Raw genomic sequence first — 20,973 nt, forward strand, 5'->3', positions numbered from 1 at the left:
AAGCATGCACAAAGGTAAGGTAACAGTGGTCGCAAGTGAAACCAGGAAAATCTTACAGAGCAACTGCAAGGGATGACCCCATTCCCAATTGGAAGACTAACCTGTGCTGGGAGTAGGGACAGTTAAGAAGTTCCGGATGGAGTTTGTCAGCCTACTTTTAGTGAAAGCCCTCCATTAGTCTAAGCCAGAACTCAGTCGATAGCACTAACCAGGATTTTGAATGCCAGGGTTAGGGAGGAGGCTCATGGCAATAGAGAAATAGGGATGGCCATTGGCCCCACAAAAAGACCATTGAACATTTATGTGCCAGCACCCCCATATTTTATTAAATATAAAATCACATCCATCAGTTGTGATATACTCCCTAACTTAAAGCAGACAAAAACTTAGAGACTGAAATAAAATGCAGTCTTTGTATGACTTGCTTTCTCAACTACTCAAGCTTAAAGTAAGCCATACGTCACATCTCGGTAGCTAGAGCAGAATAACATGGCGATCCTATTTAAACCATCCTTGTGAACATTTTAGGTGCTACCCCCTTATGTATACATTTACTTCCTAAAGTAACATTTTAATCTTTACTTTATTAATAAAATTTCTTCTATTGAAAAGAGGAAGATGCCAAACCTTTACACGTTAAACTGCCAGTTTGGCACCGCTATTCACCACTGTCCACTGACTTTTCAGTAAAAATTATCTATTATGACAGCTACTGCCTAATAAAATGACCTATTTCCAGCTTACATGATCAAATCCATTTACTCTGAGATAATGCTTTTTTTGACACCTTTTAGTAACCTCTCTTTTAATAAATGTATGTTTTCAGACATGGTAATATGTGGTCAGATTCAGCTTTTACTAAAGAAACCTATCTTGGATCAAAACTTCCCAGCAATACTTTACCTTTCTTAAGTAATTATTGGTAAAAAGGTGCAGCAGTTCAACTTGTCCAGCACCTTTCGAGCCATTCTCTTCTTCAGTTCTATCAATCTGATTTCTGTCTTTGGTGCATCGCTGAGAAAGCTAAAATTCAGATGTTGGCTTGCACCATGGACATGCTGGATGACGGAGATGCCAGTTCGCTCAGACCCCCTGAGACCGCTATTGATTTTGACATCCACCTCGGAGTGTTAACATTTTTTCCATTTGTATGTGCTTTTCTAGTTCGTTCCTGGCATAGTTTGCCTCCTTTCTGAGCTATTTTTTTTATTTTTTTTTTTTATTGATTTGGTTGAAATAAATCAACCTTTCAAGATGTTACAGGAGAAAGAGGAGAAACACAACAATAAATATTATACAAAGTAGAATGGTAAACAGAAATTTGCAATAGAGATAAAAATTGTTATGACAAAGACATGGTATAAAAACAACAAGATAGGACATCTAGTCGTATTTTATTTAGAAAAGATAAGTTAACAATTTACCACGCACATAGACCAAGTTAAGACATAGTAAAAAGAAAATGCACTCATTGGTTCATAGCATAAATAGCAAGACACGATAGCAAAAGGCTAGAGGGTAAATCATCAATGAGTTTAACCATTTGAATTTGTCAAGGACAAGCTTTCAATAAATTTAACAACTGCAGTTTGAATAGGCAGGTACGTAGAGTTCAGAATTGTAAGCCATGATGCTTCATAGTCTAGGAAACCTAAATGCCGGCAATGGCGACCCAGGAACTTGAGTCTATGAAGAGTGAGAGCAGGACACTCAATGATAAGATGCTCCAAAGTCTCAGGTTGACAATTGTTCTTACAAAAGCGACAAAAGTTATCACGATCTGTTATTTGCTTGCGTCTGTGAAGAATGGCTTTGGTTGGCCAAATGTTAAAACGTAGACGCATAATTGCAGAGCGGATATTGACTGCTGGGGCTTTGACTAGATAAGGATGGGGTGTTCTCATCTTTTTTGGAGGAAAACGGGAAACATTACCATCACGATAGGATAAACACAATTCATTTGTCTTAATCCAGTCAAATTCATATAGCTGACGTTTAGCTTTATCAGGATTGTTAATTAATGTATCAAGGGAGATATCAGCACTACTCAATGCAGAGTAGGCAGTAGTCACCCAAGAGGCAAAAAATGTTTGTGTAGTATGAAACATATGAAGAGCAAGTTCTGAAAGTAGAGTGTGATCCCTGGATGCAAGAAGGCATTTTCTGAAAAGCGCACACAGACGCCAAATGTATTGGGTTTCAAGTGAGATTAGGCCTAGTTCATATCTAATCCACGAAATGGGGATACAAGCTGGTAATTGTAGTATCTTTTTCCAAAACTGGCTTTCTCATTTGTGGAAGACAAATTTAGACTGACATGTAAAAGTTTCAAGCCCATACAATATTGACGGCACTGCTTTCTGATTCCAGTAAGCAAGGGCCGGAATGATGGAAAATTTGCCATATCTAGACATAATCAGACTAGCTTGTGACGTGGCCGTTGTCACCTTTTTCAGAATCCCGTCCACTTGAGCATTGAAGGACCCACGCAATTCAAATATCACACCTAAGTAGGTGTATTGCGGCACAATCAACAATTGTGCCTGATTAATGTACCAGTTGAATGATTTATTTCTTTTGGTTGGTTGATACAGCATTATCTGAGATTTATTGGAGTTAATTTTTAATTCATTACGAATCATATAAGATTCAAAAGCAGTCAGCAGTTTCTGCAAGCCAATTTGAGTTTTTGATAACAGTACCATGTCGTCAGCATACATTAGGGTTTGTACCTGACGATTATTAATTTTAGGAGAATCTGAATCAAGATTTTGAAATATGAAAGCTATGTCATGGATAAAATAATTAAAAACAGATGATGCCAAAAGACAGCCCTGTTTAAGACCACGAGCCGTGGGTATGGAGGTGGACAAAGCTCCATCAAGGGTTAATCGTACATAAATACACGTCTCAGAGTGGAGATCCAAGATGATGTCAAACAGTGTTTGTGGACAATGATCACGTTTTAATTTGGCAAAGAGCAGGGGGCGAGAAATAGAATCAAAAGCGGAGTGTAGATCAATAAACGCAAGAAATAAAGGTTGTTTCGATTCTTGGCATTGAGCTTTAATAGAGTTCAATGCAAAGAGATTGACATGGGTGCCCATACCCGCAATGAAACCAGTCTGAAACGGATCTCTAAATGAGTTCTGTAGCGTCCACTTATTAAATTCACTCAGAACAAGTTTGGTAAAAATTTTACTCGGGGAGTCTAATAGTGCAATTGGCCGATAGTTCTGGGGTAGACACCTTTCACCTTTTTTGAAAATCGGGATAATGATGGAGGATTTCCAAGATAAAGGGATGGTGCATGTGTGCAATATGTCCTGAAAAATGCCATACAATATACGAGCCCATGTGTCAGGGTTTAGTTTCAGCATGGCGTTGGAAATGCCATCTGGGCCGACGGCTCGGGAGGGGCTAGCTTTTTTGATGACTGATACAATGTCGTCAATTGTAAAAGCCAGCTTCCAAGTTGAAGTTCTAGTAGGGCGAAAGGTGTCCGGAGCAAAGTTCGCATCAGCATATAAGTTTGTGAAATACGATATCCATTGTGTTTCATTGACTGCATTTAATTGTGCATCGGCATCTCTAATGTATGCATGATTGTGTAACAGATGTCACATTTGGGCCGAGTTTTTTTTGGCAAGTGATTTTAACATTATTTCACTGTCATGTTGGAACATTAATGATTTATGGCCCTTTAGCCAGTTTTTGTGTTGTGTTTTCAACTTGGTAAGCACTTGCCAACGATTACACGAAGTGGAGGATAGAATCTGGCGCTTTAAGCGCCTAAACTCGGTCTTACGGTCTTTAACCAGCTGATCAAAGGAGTGGGTGTGTTTGGATTGAAGTTGCCTGGGGGTCGAAATGGTATGCGCAAACGGTGCAAGTATATCAGTATATTGTACACCCACTGTGTACAAGTTCTTTTGAATTGATTTTTCGAATTCATAAAGCCGGTAGTCTGTCCATTTCAGTCTAGATCTGGCCGAGTTGATAACAAAGCCACAGCTGACTGAAGAAGATTTTAACGCAAAAGTTTGCCATGAAGGGGTCAAAAGAAGTAACTTGTGTCCACTGCCAGGATATGCTGTGATTGAAAGATCCTGACAGAGTTTAAACAGTGGCGAATCCACAAAAATGTAATCAAGTGTACTTGCACTGTTGTTGCGATACCAAGTCGATTGCGATGGAGAATCACCTTTGAGGGCCCCATTGATCATGATAAAGTTCCTTTCATTCATAAGTTGCATCCACCGAGAACTAACTGTTGAATATGGATTGTTAACAATACAATTCATATTAAGATCCCCTAATATGATGGTGAAGTTGGTATTATTTGCCATATTTATAGTATCCAACAAGGAAATAAGGCCACCATAAAAGTGTGCATCAGAGCAGGCCACAGGATTTCTATACACATTCAACAATGCGAGCGAGGCAGTACCCAGATCAATTTTAACTAGTTGCAAATGAACCCCAAAGGAAGCCCATGCATTTACATGGAGACCAGCCCTTTGTAGTACGGCAACCAACAAGCCCGATGTGGGTCTACCTTTAGTTCGAGTGGCCGGCAGCAGAGTGATTTCATACCCGTCCCACACCGGGGGGACTAAAAGCCAGGTCTCCTGTAAGGCAAGGATGTGAAAAGCCACAGGCATAGATTTAATAGAAACCTGTAGATGATTATGCCCCCTGGTATTCCAACATGCAAGATACAAAGGATTGCCATTTTGACACAATGATGGTTAATTCTGGATGCGGGTCCGAGTATCATACACCTTATTAGTATCACATCTATCAATTTGTTGTCTTTCATAGATGCGTGGCTGTGGGATGGTGACCCTAGATTGAATTGTGTTATCATGTGGTTCATGAGCCAATAAGAAACCCATGTCAAACAGGGCCATTCTCGCTCGCCAGATCGTGTTGGCAACAATGGTCGATGGTATCCATAGTCTGATGATAGAATTGGAAGAGACAGAGATGAATTCAATTTGTGCTATATCGAGAGTAGAAATATCCCTTAATTCATCAATGTCACTAAAGATGTTTAAGACACTCCTCCTATTCAAATTGTAAACAGGATAAGGACCATCTCGACATTTTAAGATAAATGTGCAAGCCGAGAGGGTGGAATGGATTTGAGCAGGTTGAGATGGAGGACACCTTATTTCAGAATTATGAGGATTAGGCAATCTAGATTGGTACGCTTGTTGGGGGGGGCAGATCTTTAAACTCAGTCACTTGAGACTCGAGATTGTACTGCTCAAGACTAGAAAAGTTGGACGTGTCAGAAGGTTTAGAAATGAGTTGGACGGGGGCTGTCATAGTAGACATGAGTTGGGGTATGGGCGCTGTAGAGAGCCTTTCCTCTAGAAACTTGTCAACAGCCTGTCTCAGGTCATTCAACGGGCCCTGATTCGGTACAGATGTTGAGAAGGAGGGCCGTCTGGTACCTGAGGCAAAAGAGACAGTTTTAATGGGTGGTATGTCGAGCACAACTCGTTTGTTGCGCTGCTCCAGCGTCTCAAGGGACTCAACCAGAGCGTCCAGAGGAGGGTGGGGAGGTATCTGTGCCGGAGTATCAATAGGCGCGGGAAGTGCTGCTTCCTTTGTTTGATCAGACGGCTGAAGACTCGCTGGCAGCAGCGCCGGGTTAAGAGTTGCCGAGGGTATTTTGGGGGACTGACTCTGGGAGGGATCTTTCTGCCCTGCTGCCAAAGACCCACCAATAGCTTTAAAAAAGGCATTCAGAGTATTTTTGTTGCCTCGACGAGGGAGCTGTTTTTTCGTTTTTTTCATTGCGATAAGCGATTTTTTTGGAATCATTGTAGTCCTAGACCTGCCACTGGATGAGACCAGAGGAACTGCAACGGCGGGGGTTGCCGGAAGGACATCCTCAGGAAGGGGGAGTATGGCACTAGAAGAGGTAGTTACAACCGGGAGAGGCACCTCAAGAGCAGGCACCGGATCAATGTTGTTTGGGGCTATCTGAATTTGAGGCACAAAGACAGAAGTTATAGTATTAGGAGGAGCGTCAGCTGCACAAATGACATGATGAAAATGAGGCAAGACAGAGGGGACATTCGCACTTGTCACATGTGAAACACAAATCGCAGGGGGCAAAGCTGTACTTATGTGCCTGTCTAGATTAGTATAGCTACCACAGGTGATAATTGAGGCTTCATGGCTCACCACTGGCCTTTCTAATGGTGAGGTAGGTGAGAGGCACTGCTGATCATGGCGACGACTCCAGTGTAATAACTCCTCCAGTTGTGCACCTTGGGTAGCTATTTTTGTGTGCAGGATATCAAACATTTTGTGCATGCCCAAAATAGAGGTATTGATTGCCTGCAAGGCTGGTTCAACACCAATACTGATGGCTGAAGAAATTGTATTGCGAGCAGGCACAATTGGACGAGGTGTGGGAAGAGCAAAGGAGGCGATTGCTGAATCTATTGGGGTGGAGTAAGTACCTTGAGGAGAGAGACAAGAAGGAGCCACATCACAAGAGGATTTCTTAGACTGCAAAGTATCATGATGGCTAGCATACAAGGAGATACTCGTACTATCAAGGTGTAAGGGCGAATTTGGAGTTATTGGCGACAGAGTGTGGTTTGAATGCGAGCTGAATTTCCTCCTCACATTCCGTGCTTTTAACGATGCAAGAATCGTTTTATCCGAAATACCACGTGTGCAAGAGGGAGTTGATAGCACTTTGGAAGGACTAGGAAGCACCATACACGGTGCCGTTTGCTGATCCACAGCTGAAAGATGAGATCCCGCAAAACCTTGTATCAAAGAAGGGACAGTCAGGAGTGGGTCCGCCAACGGGCCCACGGTGGGGTTGGTAGAAGTGGGGTCAACTGGATTTCTGGGAGATAGAGTAAACGCTGGAAAGTTCGTTTGAAAGAGCCCAGTGCTGGGACAGCCAGGCTTGGGATAGGAAGCCAAGTCTGGCATGTTTGATTTCAATGAGTACGGCACAAAGGTCATTGGAGATCGGGCAATTCTCAAACTAGCCCGAAAAACCAGGGAAAGCGCAGTATACACAATTTGGTAAAAACACCTGCACTAAGAAGCCAGACCGCAACCGCAGAAACGCGGTGAAGCGGTAAAGCGGAACTTAGCCGTGAACTTGCTCGTGCGCGCGCGCTGTGCGCGTAGGAACGTCTTTAGTAGGGAACAGAGTAGTAAAGAACACGCCCTTTCCTGGGCAGGGCTGTGTCAGTCACTGAGGCTGGTGTAACCAGGAAAGCAGTCCGCTTGAGAGCAAAATGAAACACTGTAAAAACAAAACAAACAAACAAACATACATCAAAAAGTTGCTGAGTGCTGGCAACTCCCACTAGTGGGCTTAGAAGTCCAAGTCCTCCAGCCAAAGCAATCACCTGGCTAGGCAAAAGGTCCAAAAACACATCCAAGTGCAGAGCGAAGTCCTCACGAGTCCTCACGAGCGGTAAAGCGGAACTTAGCCGTGAACTTGCTCGTGCTATTGCTCATACTTAGTGACGATGGAAGCAGTCCGGTCCTGCCTCTGACGTGTATTTGTTGGAGTACCTCCGAGTTTGATTACGTCTCCCATGTTATTTAACATATACATAGAGCCATTGGCGATTTGGTCGTGGGCCTGGGACTCTCCCTTCAAAAGTATGCTGATAATACCCAGATCTATCGGTTCCATGTATTAAAATCGCAGTAAAAAAGGCGGTGTTTACAAAATATTGCGTCAAAAATGCTCTGGTTTTGCTGCCAAAATCATGTAAAGGGTCCGCTCTCCTTAAATGGTATAATGGGGTACACCTTTACCGGGTCAAACCACAGCATTTTTGCCACAATCTTTTTTACCGGCGACATTTTTTCAGCGATTTTATTACCAGATACCGATCTATCTTTGGGTGTTATCGCAGTCTGGGGCATTGCCTTACGTTCACATGGGGAATTGCCTCAATGCCATTGAGGAATAGAGGTCTTCTGTGCATCTTAAAGTCAATCCCACTAATACTTACTCTTAATTTCACCTCCTTCCGATTTTCAGGATTGGAAATGTCCACTTGTCTTTGGATGCTCGTACTTTGGGTGTCCTTTGTTAGATCTATGGACTTTTTGATTCCAAGCTTAACTTTAAATCATTTTTCTTCTATTGCACACTGATGTTTTTGTTCAGTTATCTTTATGACAGAATATAGAACAGTGTATTTCTCGCTTTGACTTTCGCACTGTCAACCAGGCTTTGGTCTCATCTAAACTGGACTATGGTAATGCAGATTTAGATCTCCTTCTATTTACAACTCTGCCACCTTTGAAAATGGTTCTGCGTTCGACAGCTCGTATGATACGGGCTAGTAAACGTTTGAGCACCTATCCCAGACATTGATTTCTCATCATTGGCTTCCTATCCATTAACGATCTGCAGCATTGCTTAAAAAGCAGTGACGTTGGGATAGCCAGATTATTTTACTAATAAACTACATATTTCTGGAGAGTTCCGGTATGCTAGAAGCACAGATATATTTCTTCTAGAAAAGTCCCACTTTAAGCATGTACGTCTTTCGGTGCAGGCTTTTTCGTTAGCAGTTCCTTGAGCATGGAATGCCTTATCTGTCCATACTTGTTTACTACCTTTCCTTCCTTGCTAGATATGGAAAGGCTTTAAATAGTCACCTTTCTCTTTAGCTTACCCATAATTTCATTGTCACATTGGTGTTTGACGATTAGCTTGTTTAAACAGGTTTCTGGTTTATGTATTATTTCCTCACTGTTATACTGTCATTTTAAAATGAATTTTATCTCGTAGTTAATCTTGATTTAATTTTATTACATTAGTTATATATTTTGGTACTGTATTTTATTTGTCTTATACAGTGCCCCATTCCCTTTGGGCAAGTGTTAAAGCGTTAAACATTTTTTTAAATAAAATAAAAATGCAGTAAAGCAGAGAACATGGAACCGCATTCAACAAATAGAAGGTAAGCCTGTTTAAAACGCACATTATGCGCTTATGTGGATAAACAGCGCTGCAAAGAGTAAAAATAAACATCCTTGGTGGCAGGAAGGGAGGAGTTTCTTACTTCTAACTCCATTTCTCCAGCGTTGGTATCTTTCATGGATTGACATGCTATGAATATTCCCTGTCGTCAGGCTGGGAACCTAGGTCATTCTAACTTAGCGTTTTCCCTATGGAATCTTCGAAACTTCAGTGTCCTATCAATGTCCTTTTTTTGGTGCTTTATCCACCACCATTAGGAGGTAGGGTATAAACAGCCCCGCCCCTGCGACTTCCCTTCAGATTTTAACCTCCAAAGTAAAGGCAACCCGAACCAGGTTTGCATGCAGGGGCGGCCGGCGGGCGCCTGTGAATCCATGAAAGATACCAACGCTGAAGAAATGGAGTTACAGGTAAGAAACTACTCCCTTCTCCAGCATTGGATCTTTCATGGATTCACATGCTGTGAATAGATTACATAGCAGTACCCATCATGCATGGCGGAGTGTAAATGCAAACCAATATAGAAACAGAATCACATACATGAGACAAAGAAACCCATCCAGTGATCAAGTTCAAACAAAATACCCCGAAGCTGCAGGGCTTACCTTATTGAAACAGGCATTGCAGGACCGCCCATCCCACCTGCACATCCTCACCATGCTGCTGCTCTGGACAGTAATGTAGAGTAAAGGTATGCAGCACCACCAAGGAGGCCGCCAGGCAAATGTCCACCAGCGGAATCCCCAACCCTAATGCCGCCGACGAAGCCGTAGACCTCGTTGCGTGTGCCCTCAGATTCCTCTCCAAAGGCTTCCCAGCTTTCGTGTGGCAGCATGAGATAGCAGATGACACCCAACGAGAAAGTCCTTGCTTGGAGATTGCCCGTCCCTTGACGGACGGTCCATAAGCCCCAAACAGCTGAGACTGAACTCCCGAGTACGATTCAAATAAAACTTCAACACCCTCTTCACATCCAGCAAATGCAAAGCCCGCTCTGCAGGTTTAGAGGCTGAAGCAAAGAACAAGGGCAACACAATAGAAAAGAGTTTATGAAATGTGGTTGGCACGTTTGGGATAAAGTGCGGTTTAGTAGCCCACACCACCTTGTCCTTGAAGAACCTCAAGTATGGAGGGTCCACAACCAAAGCTTCCAACTCCAATATCCTTCTGGCCGATGTAACGGCCACCAGAAAAGCCACCTTCCAAGACAAAAACTGCAAAGGCGTCAACGACATCGGTTCAAACGGCAGTCTCATCAGACCTGACAGAACCCTGACGGAACCACAATAAGTCTCCACACCGGAGGAAAAGTCCAAAACAACCCCTTCAAGAAATGCTTGATGAGACGATCACTAAACAGGGGCGATGCATGGCGCTTACGAGTAAATCTAGAAATTGCTGCCAAGTGTACCTTTATGGAGGGGAATGCCACACCCTTTTCCGCCAACTGCAACAAGTAGGGCAGAACTTGCTCCGGTGAAATGTTCAAAGGGTCAACCCCAGGCTGGCCGTTACACCACACATGAAACCTTTTCCATTTACATGCATAGGAGACATTCGTGGACGGAGCTCTTGCCACCTCCAAAATGCACCGACAGTCACCAGAAAGCTTTAGCAGGCCAAACTCGGAGAAGTCAAGAGACAAGCCGTCAGGCTGAGAGATCCCGGATTGTTGTGCCAGACAGCGCCCGTGTCCTGAGACAGAGGGTCCGGCGTCACTTCCAACTGAATCGGCTCTGCTACGGACAGTTGAAGGAGATCCGAGAACCACTGCTGCCTGGCCCAGAACAGAGCCACTAGAATCACACAGCATGGGTATCTCCGAATCCACTGGAGGGTCTGTTGGATGAGCGGAAACAGAGGAAATCCATAAGTGAAGAGGTCAGTCCACGGGAATGAGAACGCATCTCCTAGAGTCTCTGGATGAGCCCACCTGCTGGCAAACTCCTTGCACTGTTTGTTCTCCCTCGTTGCGAAGAGATCCAACGAAGGACGGACCCATTTCCGGTAGATCATGGACAGGTGTTGCTCCTTCAGCTGCCATTCGTGGAGCTGGCCTACCTCCCTGCTGAGCGCATCTGCCTGCATATTCAACACTCCCGGCAGATGAAACGCCACAATGCCCACGTTGTGCAATAGAGCCCAATGCCACAGTTCTTGTGCTTCTTTCGACAGCACCCTGGAATGCGTCCCCCCCCTGTTTCCAGAGATAAAACATTGTGGTGGTATTGTCCGTCAATACCCTCACCACCGAACCGCGTATACGCGGCAGAAACGATTTCAGGGCCCTATGTACCGCTCTCAACTCGAGCACATTGATGTGGAACCACGACTCCACCAGAGACCACAAGCCATGAACCTGCGAGCCCTCGAGATGCGCCCCCCATTCTGTCTGAGAGGCATCTGTCACAATTGTAAAGTGGAACTCCGGTTCCAGCAACGGTATGCCCCGAACCAGATTGTCTGAGCACTGCCACCATCGAAGAGCTTCCACCAGACCGCCGTCGATCACCACCTTGTCGGACCACGATCCGCGACTCTGAGCCCACCGGTCGGCGAGGAACTCCTGCACTGGCCTCATGAAGAGACAAGTTTTTCACCAGCGGAATGCAGGATGCCATGGCCCCCAGCAGCGACATGTAGGACCGGTCCGACACCCTTGTACCAATCTTCCACTCTGCCGCTCTTTGTCAGAGCTTCAGAACCCTCTCGCCCCAAGGCCTCACAAGACCTAGTTGAGGCTGAAACTCTGCCCCCAGAAACACCAAGACCTTGGAAGGCGACAGAAAGGATTTCTCGAAGTTCATTGCAAATCCTAGCCGTTGCAACAGCTGCATGGTAGCACCAAGACTTTCCTGCGCCTCCCCCGGCAACGAACCGCGTACCAGCCAGTCATCCAGGTATGAGTAGATGTGATGACCTTCCCATTGGAGCCATGCCGCCACCAGCGCCAAACATTTTGTAAAGGTCGTGGGAGACGACTTTAAAGCGAACGGGAGCACCCGAAACTGGTAATGATCTTCTCCTACGACAAACCACAGAAACCTGCGGTGGCGCCGATGCATGGGAATGGGGAAATATGCGTCCTGTAAATCCACAGAGGCCCGAAACTCGCCCGGCTGTACAGACTGAATGACTTCCTGAAGCGTGAGCATCTTGAACTTCAGGCGTTAGAGTCTTGTTCAACGCCTGAAGATCCAAAATGGGTCGCCACTTGCCATTGGGTTTCTTCACCACAAAGTAATGGGAATAAACCCCTTGGCCTTTCGGAACCAAATCTATAGCCCCTCCTGCCTGGATGTGAAGGTGAGGTTGCACGGTATACACAGGAGGAATGGGAACCGGGTAACCCTGGAACTCCAGCGAGTGGCACAGACGCACCGTGTCCAAAACACAATGGTCTGACATAATATTGCACCACTCGTCCATGTGCAGTGCTACCCTGCCCCTCAGCAGATTTCCCTGATGTCAGTCATTGCTTTGGCTTAGCCTGTCTCCCCTTGGAGGAAGAGGCATGCCTACCTCTTTTCCTTGAGGCCAGAAAGGTCTCGGCTCTTCTGCGTCGACTGCGTCAACCTCCTATACCCCTGGGAGGAGTAACCAGACCGACCGTACCCCCGGTCTCTGGAGGAAGTAAACCAGGCATTTCCCGACGCCACACCGAAGGGACGAAAGGAGTGAAAAGAGTGCCCACTCTGCAAAGCTCCCAAAGATTTAGCAGTCTCATAGTCCTCCTTCATACCCTTGACGGCCTCGTCAATTTTCTCACCAAACAACTGCTCCCCCTCACAGGGCATGTCCAGAACCTTATAATGCACCTCCAGGCAAAAGTCTGTGCACTTAAACCAGGCCTGTCGATGCAGCACAACGCTGTTGTTAATCTGTTTAAAACCAGACTCTGCCAAGTCCACGGCAATGTTAATACTATGATTGGATGCCTCCTCCCCTTCGCGTACCAACAGCATGGCAGCTTAAGGGTGTTCCTCTGGCAGATGTTCCAACAGAGGTGCTAGCCGATGCCACATCTCACGATCATAGCGAGCCATGATTGCCAATGAATTGGCCGCTTTCACCGTCGTCGCCCCAACAGTCAAATCCTTTTTCCCCGAAGGCATCCTGTCTCCTGACGTCACTGTCCGGAGGGGTAACACATTTGTGCTGACTCCTGGCTTTACGGCTAGCCGCCGCCGACACCACCGACTCAGGCATGGGCTGCAACACTAAGCACTTCGGTGTAGAGTCCGGGGCATTAAACTTCTTCTCCAGCCTCCCTTTGACAGCCGGTTACAAGAAGGAATGCTGCATTGTGCGCAGGCACTCCTGCCACACGTGGTCCAGGATAGGCACGGCAAACACAAATTTCCGTCTCTTGCCCATGTGGTCAAACAGGAAGCACTCCTTCCGCTCTTCCTCAGGAGCCAACCCAAATTCCACACACGCCTTCGCCATCATGGCGTGGAACGCCCCAACATCATCGGGAGGAGACGGTTGTGCCTGACTACGAGGCAGTTCCACCTCAATGTCCGAATGTCACGCCAGACTCCTCGACGGTGACGAAGAGCCAGTGGACATGCTTTCCCTAGGCACACTGTCCGACTCAAAGCGCAGCAGCTCACCCTCTTCAGGATGGGAACGTGGACGATCTTAACTCACCGACAGAGGCGCTGGCAACTCAGCCGCAGCCACATTCAGAGGAGGCAACCTGGAATCCAGCTGGCCCAACAAGGATTGCAACGTGGACAGGACCTGGAGCGACATCGCCTGGGGGTTCACCAGCGGGTAACTCGACCGACCAGCCCCCACACCCATCGGTGTCGACTGACCAACAGACTGCAGGCCCAGGGCCGACGGACCCAACACCGGCTCCCGTTCGTCCTCCACCTCCGATGACACCGAAAAGGCAGCAGTCTCTTGATGTAGAAGAGTGTCAGGCAGAAGTGACTCAAAAGCAGAAGACTGCCACGCATCACCCGTCGGTAGCAAGCTGTCCGTATCTATCCTCGATGACGAGAACATCGGGCCTTTATCCCCAGTCGTCGCCGGAGCCGATAGCACAACCGTCGACAATGGCATCGGAGCTGGCAGAGAAACTGTCGACGAGAGGACTCCCCTCGACTATGACGTAGTCGGAACCGCAACCTGCGGTGTACATTTTTCAGGCGGTCCTGCCTCCCTGGACCGGTGTTTAGACAACTCCCTGCTAGAGGACGACCTGTGATGGTCCCCTGAAGAGGAGCTTTTCGACGAGTCCTTCTTGGCCTTCACCTGTGACGCTGAATTCTCAGGCCTACCTCCAGTCCCTCGGGGCTGGTCCGACCGACCATGCTTGGACGAAGGCACCCCCTTTGACAGGTGTTTACTTGAAGAGGAGCGACCACTCTTCCCGACCTCCGCCCCAGGGGCAGACCGAGACTTAGTCGGAGGCTCAGCCAATGCTGCCCGGCGATGATCCACCGCTTGAACAGGCCTTTCAGATGCCAGGCTACGAACTGACCCCACCTCCGAGCAAGGGTAGGTACCCTCATTCAGCCAACACACCAACTGCCGATTGCGGTCCTTAAGCGTCTTCTGCGAAAACCCTTTACAGATCTTGCAAGAATCGGCTGAGTGAAGGGGGTAAAGGCAATAGAGGCAGTCCATATGCCCGTCCCCCTCATACACCTTCTTCAGCCCGCAAGTCGAACAGGGCCGGAACAGAGACTTCTTCAGTCCTGAAGACATTGCAAAACCAATAGCACAAGAACGTGCAAAAACCACAACAAGCACGATGTGATCCCAACACTTTGGAGACGGTTGAAATCTGAAGGGAAGCCGCGGGGGCGGGGATATTTATACCCTATGTCCTATTGGTGGTGGCTAAAGCACCCAAAAAGGACGTTGATAGGAGACTGAAGTGTCAAAGTTTTCCATAGGGAAAACGCTAAGTTAAAATGACCGAGGTTCCCAGTCTGACGACGGGGAATATTCACAGCATGTGAATCCATAAAAGATCCAATGCTGGAGAAGGTCATGTACCTGACAACAGAATAAACAAAATGAGTATAAAAAAGTCATGTGGTCATAAAATTACAACTGAGTGGTAACCAAATAAGAAGAGGGAAAGTCTGGACCGTAATAGGCTATGGGTGGAATGTGTTGGTGGAAGCATACCTGGAGCAAAACATTTAATTTTGCAAAATTTTATTGGGCAGAAAACCAAAACTAGGACTTTTTTATGCATAGGAAAACAAATGAGTTTTAGAACACAGACGATAAAAAAAAACACTTCCAAGAATAGATGAGCATCATCCCTCCCTAAAACTGTGACATGTTTTCGGGGTTGGCTGGGTTTCAATATAAAGATGTCTCCAGGCATGAATGCTTGTACTAAATGTTTTCATCTTAGATCTGGTATATGTTGCATTCATCATAGAAAGACATCACAAACTGAGCCTCTGAGAAGGTCCTCCGAAGAATGATTGGGAAGTATGTCATACATTTGGGGTGGAATGGGGAAACCAGAAGACCTTTTAAAATCAAGACAAATACAGCATAACAAGTGAAAGGAGATCTTAGTATGTGCAGATTAATAATGAGAAAACATTTCCAAAATGTGTTATCGCAGAGGAAGTAGCATTTTATTGCCAATGGTTTTTAGGATTAACTCAGAAGAAATGTGTTACAGTTTTTAACATAACTGACATCTACACAAGATGAGATCAAGTTAATTCTGCAATGGCAAGAAGTGACTATTTTGACAGAAACAAACTGCTGCTTTCTGGGCCATCAGACGGGAAAAGGATACACCCACTCCAGTTTTAACTTCTCAGGAGGTAGTTCTGTCCTAATGTCATCGTAGTTTTCCACATCAGAAGGAATGAACATTGTGATTGGTCGACCTCGCATGAACATCTTAATGTACTCTCCCTCTGTTTGAAATAAAACAAATTGTTTATTCAGTTTAGCTGAACCAGTTCATCTCTCACAAATAAAATGCTTGAACAAACCAGACATTTTAAAAATAGCTTTCAGCAAATCACTGAAGAAACAGATTTAAGGTAAGTCAATTAGAGCTTTGGCGTTAATGTTGGTTAGGCATTTTATGGTGCGTAGAGTTTGACTAAGTATATTATGCTAATAATTTGAGGCATATTGAACTTCAGAAGTAGCCAAAACATAAAAGAGGGATGTAGAACACTAGATATTAAGGAGTTGCCGCATTCCTGGCTCCATAATTAAAATCACTGCCTGTACATCCACTGAAATGGTCAAAATTTGATTCCTTATAATTTTAGCCCCAGAGCAAAAAACACTTCTGGAAGATTGGTTAGATCAGCTTGTCTTGACCTTGTACATTTCAGGCAGATCAAGACTCATGTCAAAAGTTATAACTGTGTGGACAAAAAGAGCATTTCCCATTACTTTTCCCACACTTCTGCCACAGAACATGTATTTCTGTGGTTTGTAACAGGCTTCAAGGAATCCGCTGTACAGGTTCACAACAGGTCATTTGTGGTGGAGAAAAAACTAGCTGGGCAGTGCTTTTTGCAGGTTAAAAAAGACAGTTTAAAAGTATCCACCCAACCAAAACATTAGGAATCTTTTTTTATCTTGATTTTGGTGATAAAAACAGCCATCCTCATCTGATATAAAGAAATGATCCCTAAATGCAATAAAGCGAATAAAAAAGGAAACCAAGAAATAAGGCATTTATGGAATGAACATTCTGAAATCGCTTAGAGAAGGTTACATCAATGTCCATGTGTTTCACATGTTAGCATTTACCAGACCCGATACTGCTTGTAGCATACATTTGGGTTTGGCTAGGACTTCTTAACAGTCCATAATAGGTAAACATCCTGGTTGAGTATAAACTCTGATCCATTTATCCAATGATTTCTCCCATATCAGATAGCATCATCAACTGGGTAATTTGTGTTCTTGTGAAGATGTGCTCGGAAAGGTGTCCCATAATCTCTGATGCAACTATTTGGAGATACTAATACACTTATAGATCTCTACCTGAAACCATGCCATGTCTTTGAGCCAGACCTGAGGGGGATTTTGACTACCAGTATACCACCACTTGTTGTTTAGCCAGTAACAAAGCTACACCCAGTAATTTCCAATGTCTCCCAGCCAACAGACCTTTATGTCTAGTGAATTGGTGTATTTCAAGAATTCGGTTAATTATAGTTGGGACAGAATTACAGCATTACATTTCAAAGCCATGTGCACAAAATCGGCCTCCTCCATTTTATACCGTGGACATGCTCCAGGTGCAGAAGGAACACACTTTTACATTTTTTGGGTGGTATAGTATACTCCATGAATTAATTTAAAGTTAGGTAACTTATGTCTGTAATTCAACAAAGCTCTCTAGTTTTCACCGAAAATATATTTATCCCTTGCCATATATCATTAGCCCATGGACTCTTGGCTTGGTTGTAATCTAGATCTCCAGTCACCAACCATTTTATATAACCACGAGATTAGGTTGACCTTGACATTTGGAATTTGTGTCTTTAAAAACAAAATGTTTACATCTTTTATTTCAATTTTTTGCGATGGGCAGATGAGCATCAACTTTGTAATGTAAAGCATGGTTCAAACATTTTTTGACCAAAGTGCAACAACCACCACCACACCACCATCCCAATCCCTCAACCCCTTAAACTCCCCTTAGCATTGACCAACAAGTCCAAATCCCTCGCCCAACCTATTCCCCCTCTTACGGATACCAAGCCTCAAAATCATCCTGTGCCTTCCCCATCCCATGTCCATTTCCCCCACACTTTCTGATGTATAGCCGGAAGTCCCCTATTCTTCTAGAACAACCGCTCTATATCAATACTCCCGTCCACACTAGATTCCCATTCACCCAAGGAAAGGGTGTCCTCCGATACCCACACCCTTGCTATGGCCCTTTTTGCCAGACCGAATGCCAAATCATTCATTTTCTATCCCACGCTGACTGGGATATTTCTCCCCATGTCCCCAACAGACATACCTTGGGGTCTACCTCCACCTCTTCTCGCAAAATAAACCTCATTCTCAGCAGCAGCACTTAACCAGAAACCCTGCATCCTGGGACAACTCCAGATCATATGTACAAAGGTGCCTTTTCACCTTTGCATTTAAGACAGATGTCCTCCACCCTCCTTACCATAAACTAATCTTCTAGGAGTATAATACACCCTATGCATAACCTTGTAGTGAGTTATCCTGTGTTTGACGTTAATAGCCAAATATCTCGTCTGGTGTAGTGCATTGTCCTACACTCCTTGCTCTAAAGAGCCCAGATCCCTCTCCCATCTCTCATTCAGTGCCTGAAAAAGTTTAGCAGGAATCCCGGCCAACAATTTATATACATTAGAAATCGGCTCCCCAGTGTGTGCTACACAGTACATTTGCTCAGGAGCAGTGTCTCCTGAAGGATATTGTAGTTTGGCCCAAACTGGCTATGCAAGACGTGCCACAGCTGTAGGTATTGAAAGAACATTTTTTTTCCCCCAGGTCAAATATATCGCACATTTCTGCAAAGGAGGAGATGCCCCCTTCAGTGACCACATCCACCAGGTATCCCACTCCCCTCTCAGTTCAATCCTTTGACAATTCAGATTTCTGTACTTCGTGCAGAACGTTTCCCAAAGTGGCTGATCCTCTGCTGCTCTGGTTCCCATCTGATCTTGTCCAACAAACATCGCCACACCTTGATCACCAACTTCCCTGCCAGAGAGAACCCGCTCGGGAGCAAATTCCTGAACAATATTTCCCCCACTGTTAATGCTCCCATCCTCCATCTTTCTAATCAGATCAACCATAGACCGAAAATAATCAATTCAGTATCACTAGCTGCATACCCTAGAAATACTTGCGGAGCTCCGGGAGATTGAGGCTCCCATCCCAAGCTGAGTTGGACAAAGACTCCAGCGCTACACTGGGTACAGCAGACCCCAAGAGCAATTTTGTCAAATGCTGCATCACCCTCCTCCTCCATCCAGCTCGTCAAAGTCTTCCTGCACAATCTCAAAGGGCGAGGCCTGCAAAACATACACAAATGTAGGGAGGACTATCATTTTTATAAAGGGCCACCCTGCCCATCAGTGTGAGCGGTAAAGACCTCCTCACCACGGGCTCCACTTTAACTGAAGAAACTTCTAGATTTGGAGATCCAGATTTGGAGATCCAGATGCCCAAGTACTTTAAGAGGTCACTGGTTATCTGGTGTCCACCCCAATCAACATCGCAGTGATCATAGATCCGGACATGGCCGACCACACACAGCTCCCCCATATTACTATAATATTCCATACCCCCAAACCCACAGATATATGTGGTGTAAAGGGGGTGTTAAAAAAAAGAAACAGGCATTTCGGCCGTCGCAATTGAGAGGGCGACATTTTGGCCCATTACCGCTGTAACCTAAAACCCACAGATTTCTCCCAGCCAAGCCTGTCCAACATTTCAACTGCCCTGGGTACCGATCTAACAGGGTCACTTAAGTGCAGGTGCACATCATGGGCAAATAAAGAAATTCTATCATTATGGCCCCCTCCTGGCCATTGGAACACAGTAAGCTCCCTATCCCCTCATATCATTCAGCCAAAGGTTTGATTAGGTGCATGAACAAAAAAGGTGGGAGGGGTGTAGCCCTGCCTTGTCCCCCTCTGCAGGGAGAAGTGTTTCGAAAGGTAAGCATTGACACTTATCCTAGCCATGGGAGACCTGTATAGTAGTCTGACCCAGTCCAGAAAATTCGGCCCAAAGCCCAACCATTGCAGTACAACTCACATGTTGCTCCAACCCACCGAGTGAAAAACTTTGTACAAATCTAATGCCAGGATCACATTACTCTTGGAAGCCAGTAACTCAGCCATTGACAAAACCACAAAGTGGCAGAGCGGATTAAGATGCGTCGATCTCCCCGGCACAAAATCATTTTGGTGCAAGTCAATCTCCCCGGCACAAAACCATTTTGGTCCAAGTCAATCAATCAGCCCAGCAAGCACCGTCAGCGATCTGTCTCCCACTGTTTTAACCAGGATCTTCACTGCTGCATTCAACAAGGTGATTAGCCTGTACAACTCGCAGCACTCCTTTGGCTTCCCCATCTTATGGATCATTGCAATAATGCATTCCAAGGTCGCAAGGGCGGATTCCATCCTACCTGCTCCTCTTCTTATAGATGGAGTAAGTGTGGGTTCACTTTCTCCCGCAAAGAGGTCCGCAACTCCACTGGGTACCAGTTGAGGACCGGGGTCTTCCAGACCTGCAGCTGATGCATGCCACACTCCAAATCTGCGAAAAGTCCAAACGTCAGGTGAGCCTCCAGTGCTCCCTGTTGGGCCTCCATCAGCTGCCTCAGAGGCAGGGAGTCTAAGAAGGCGAGCATTCCTACTTCGTCCCCCTCTGGTCTTTTCTCATACAGCTCCAGGCTATTTCCTCTCCATCCCAGAAGACAACCCCCACTCCCAAACCCCTTGAATGGCTGAAACCAATCTATTCCCCCTCCTCCTGGTAAGCCAGCCATGCCGGCAATTCATCCTTTTATCCCTGTACTCTAATATCCTCCCCCTGCTTAATTTGTCCAGGTACCTGGCATTGTTCATCGTTAGCTATCTCACCCTCTCCTGGGCCTTACGCAGATCTCTCAGCACTTGGTCCGATATTTCGCTTGTCACTTATTCTCCAGCTCCAAAACATGTTCTACCTCATTTGACAGCTCCCGGTCGCCCTCCTCCTCAGCGCCTCTCCCTGCAGTACTGTGTTGAATGCCTCCCATAACATCACTGCATTATCAAATGATCCCTCGTTTAGATAAAGAAACTATCAGTCATTTTCGCCAAGCTTTTTATCAGCTTTGGTGATAGGCGTTCAGCTGCCAAACCCCTTGCAGTTTCGTCTCTCCGGTATCCCAGGAGACCAACAAGGGAGAGTGATCCGAAAGTCCCAGTGCCAAAAATGTCGCCTCTTTCATGGTGTACCTTGTTAAGGAT

General features: G+C 45.5%; 1 protein-coding gene across 5 annotated transcripts in view; it reads right to left on the reverse strand.

Moving 5' to 3' along the window:
• EML4 (EMAP like 4) overlaps nucleotides 1-20,973 on the reverse strand; it is a 1,387,551-nt gene that overhangs the window by 655,522 nt on the left and 711,056 nt on the right. For all 5 annotated transcript variants that reach the window (XM_069608481.1, XM_069608484.1, XM_069608483.1 and 2 more), the window contains one exon: nucleotides 15,780-15,903. In XM_069608481.1, coding sequence (XP_069464582.1) covers nucleotides 15,780-15,903 — 124 coding nt within the window. The remainder of the gene's footprint in view (nucleotides 1-15,779; nucleotides 15,904-20,973) is intronic.

This window comes from Ambystoma mexicanum, chromosome 4q (assembly GCF_040938575.1).
Source record: "Ambystoma mexicanum isolate Mex_15411 chromosome 4q, UKY_AmexF1_1, whole genome shotgun sequence".
NCBI classification, from domain to species: Eukaryota; Metazoa; Chordata; class Amphibia; order Caudata; family Ambystomatidae; genus Ambystoma; species Ambystoma mexicanum.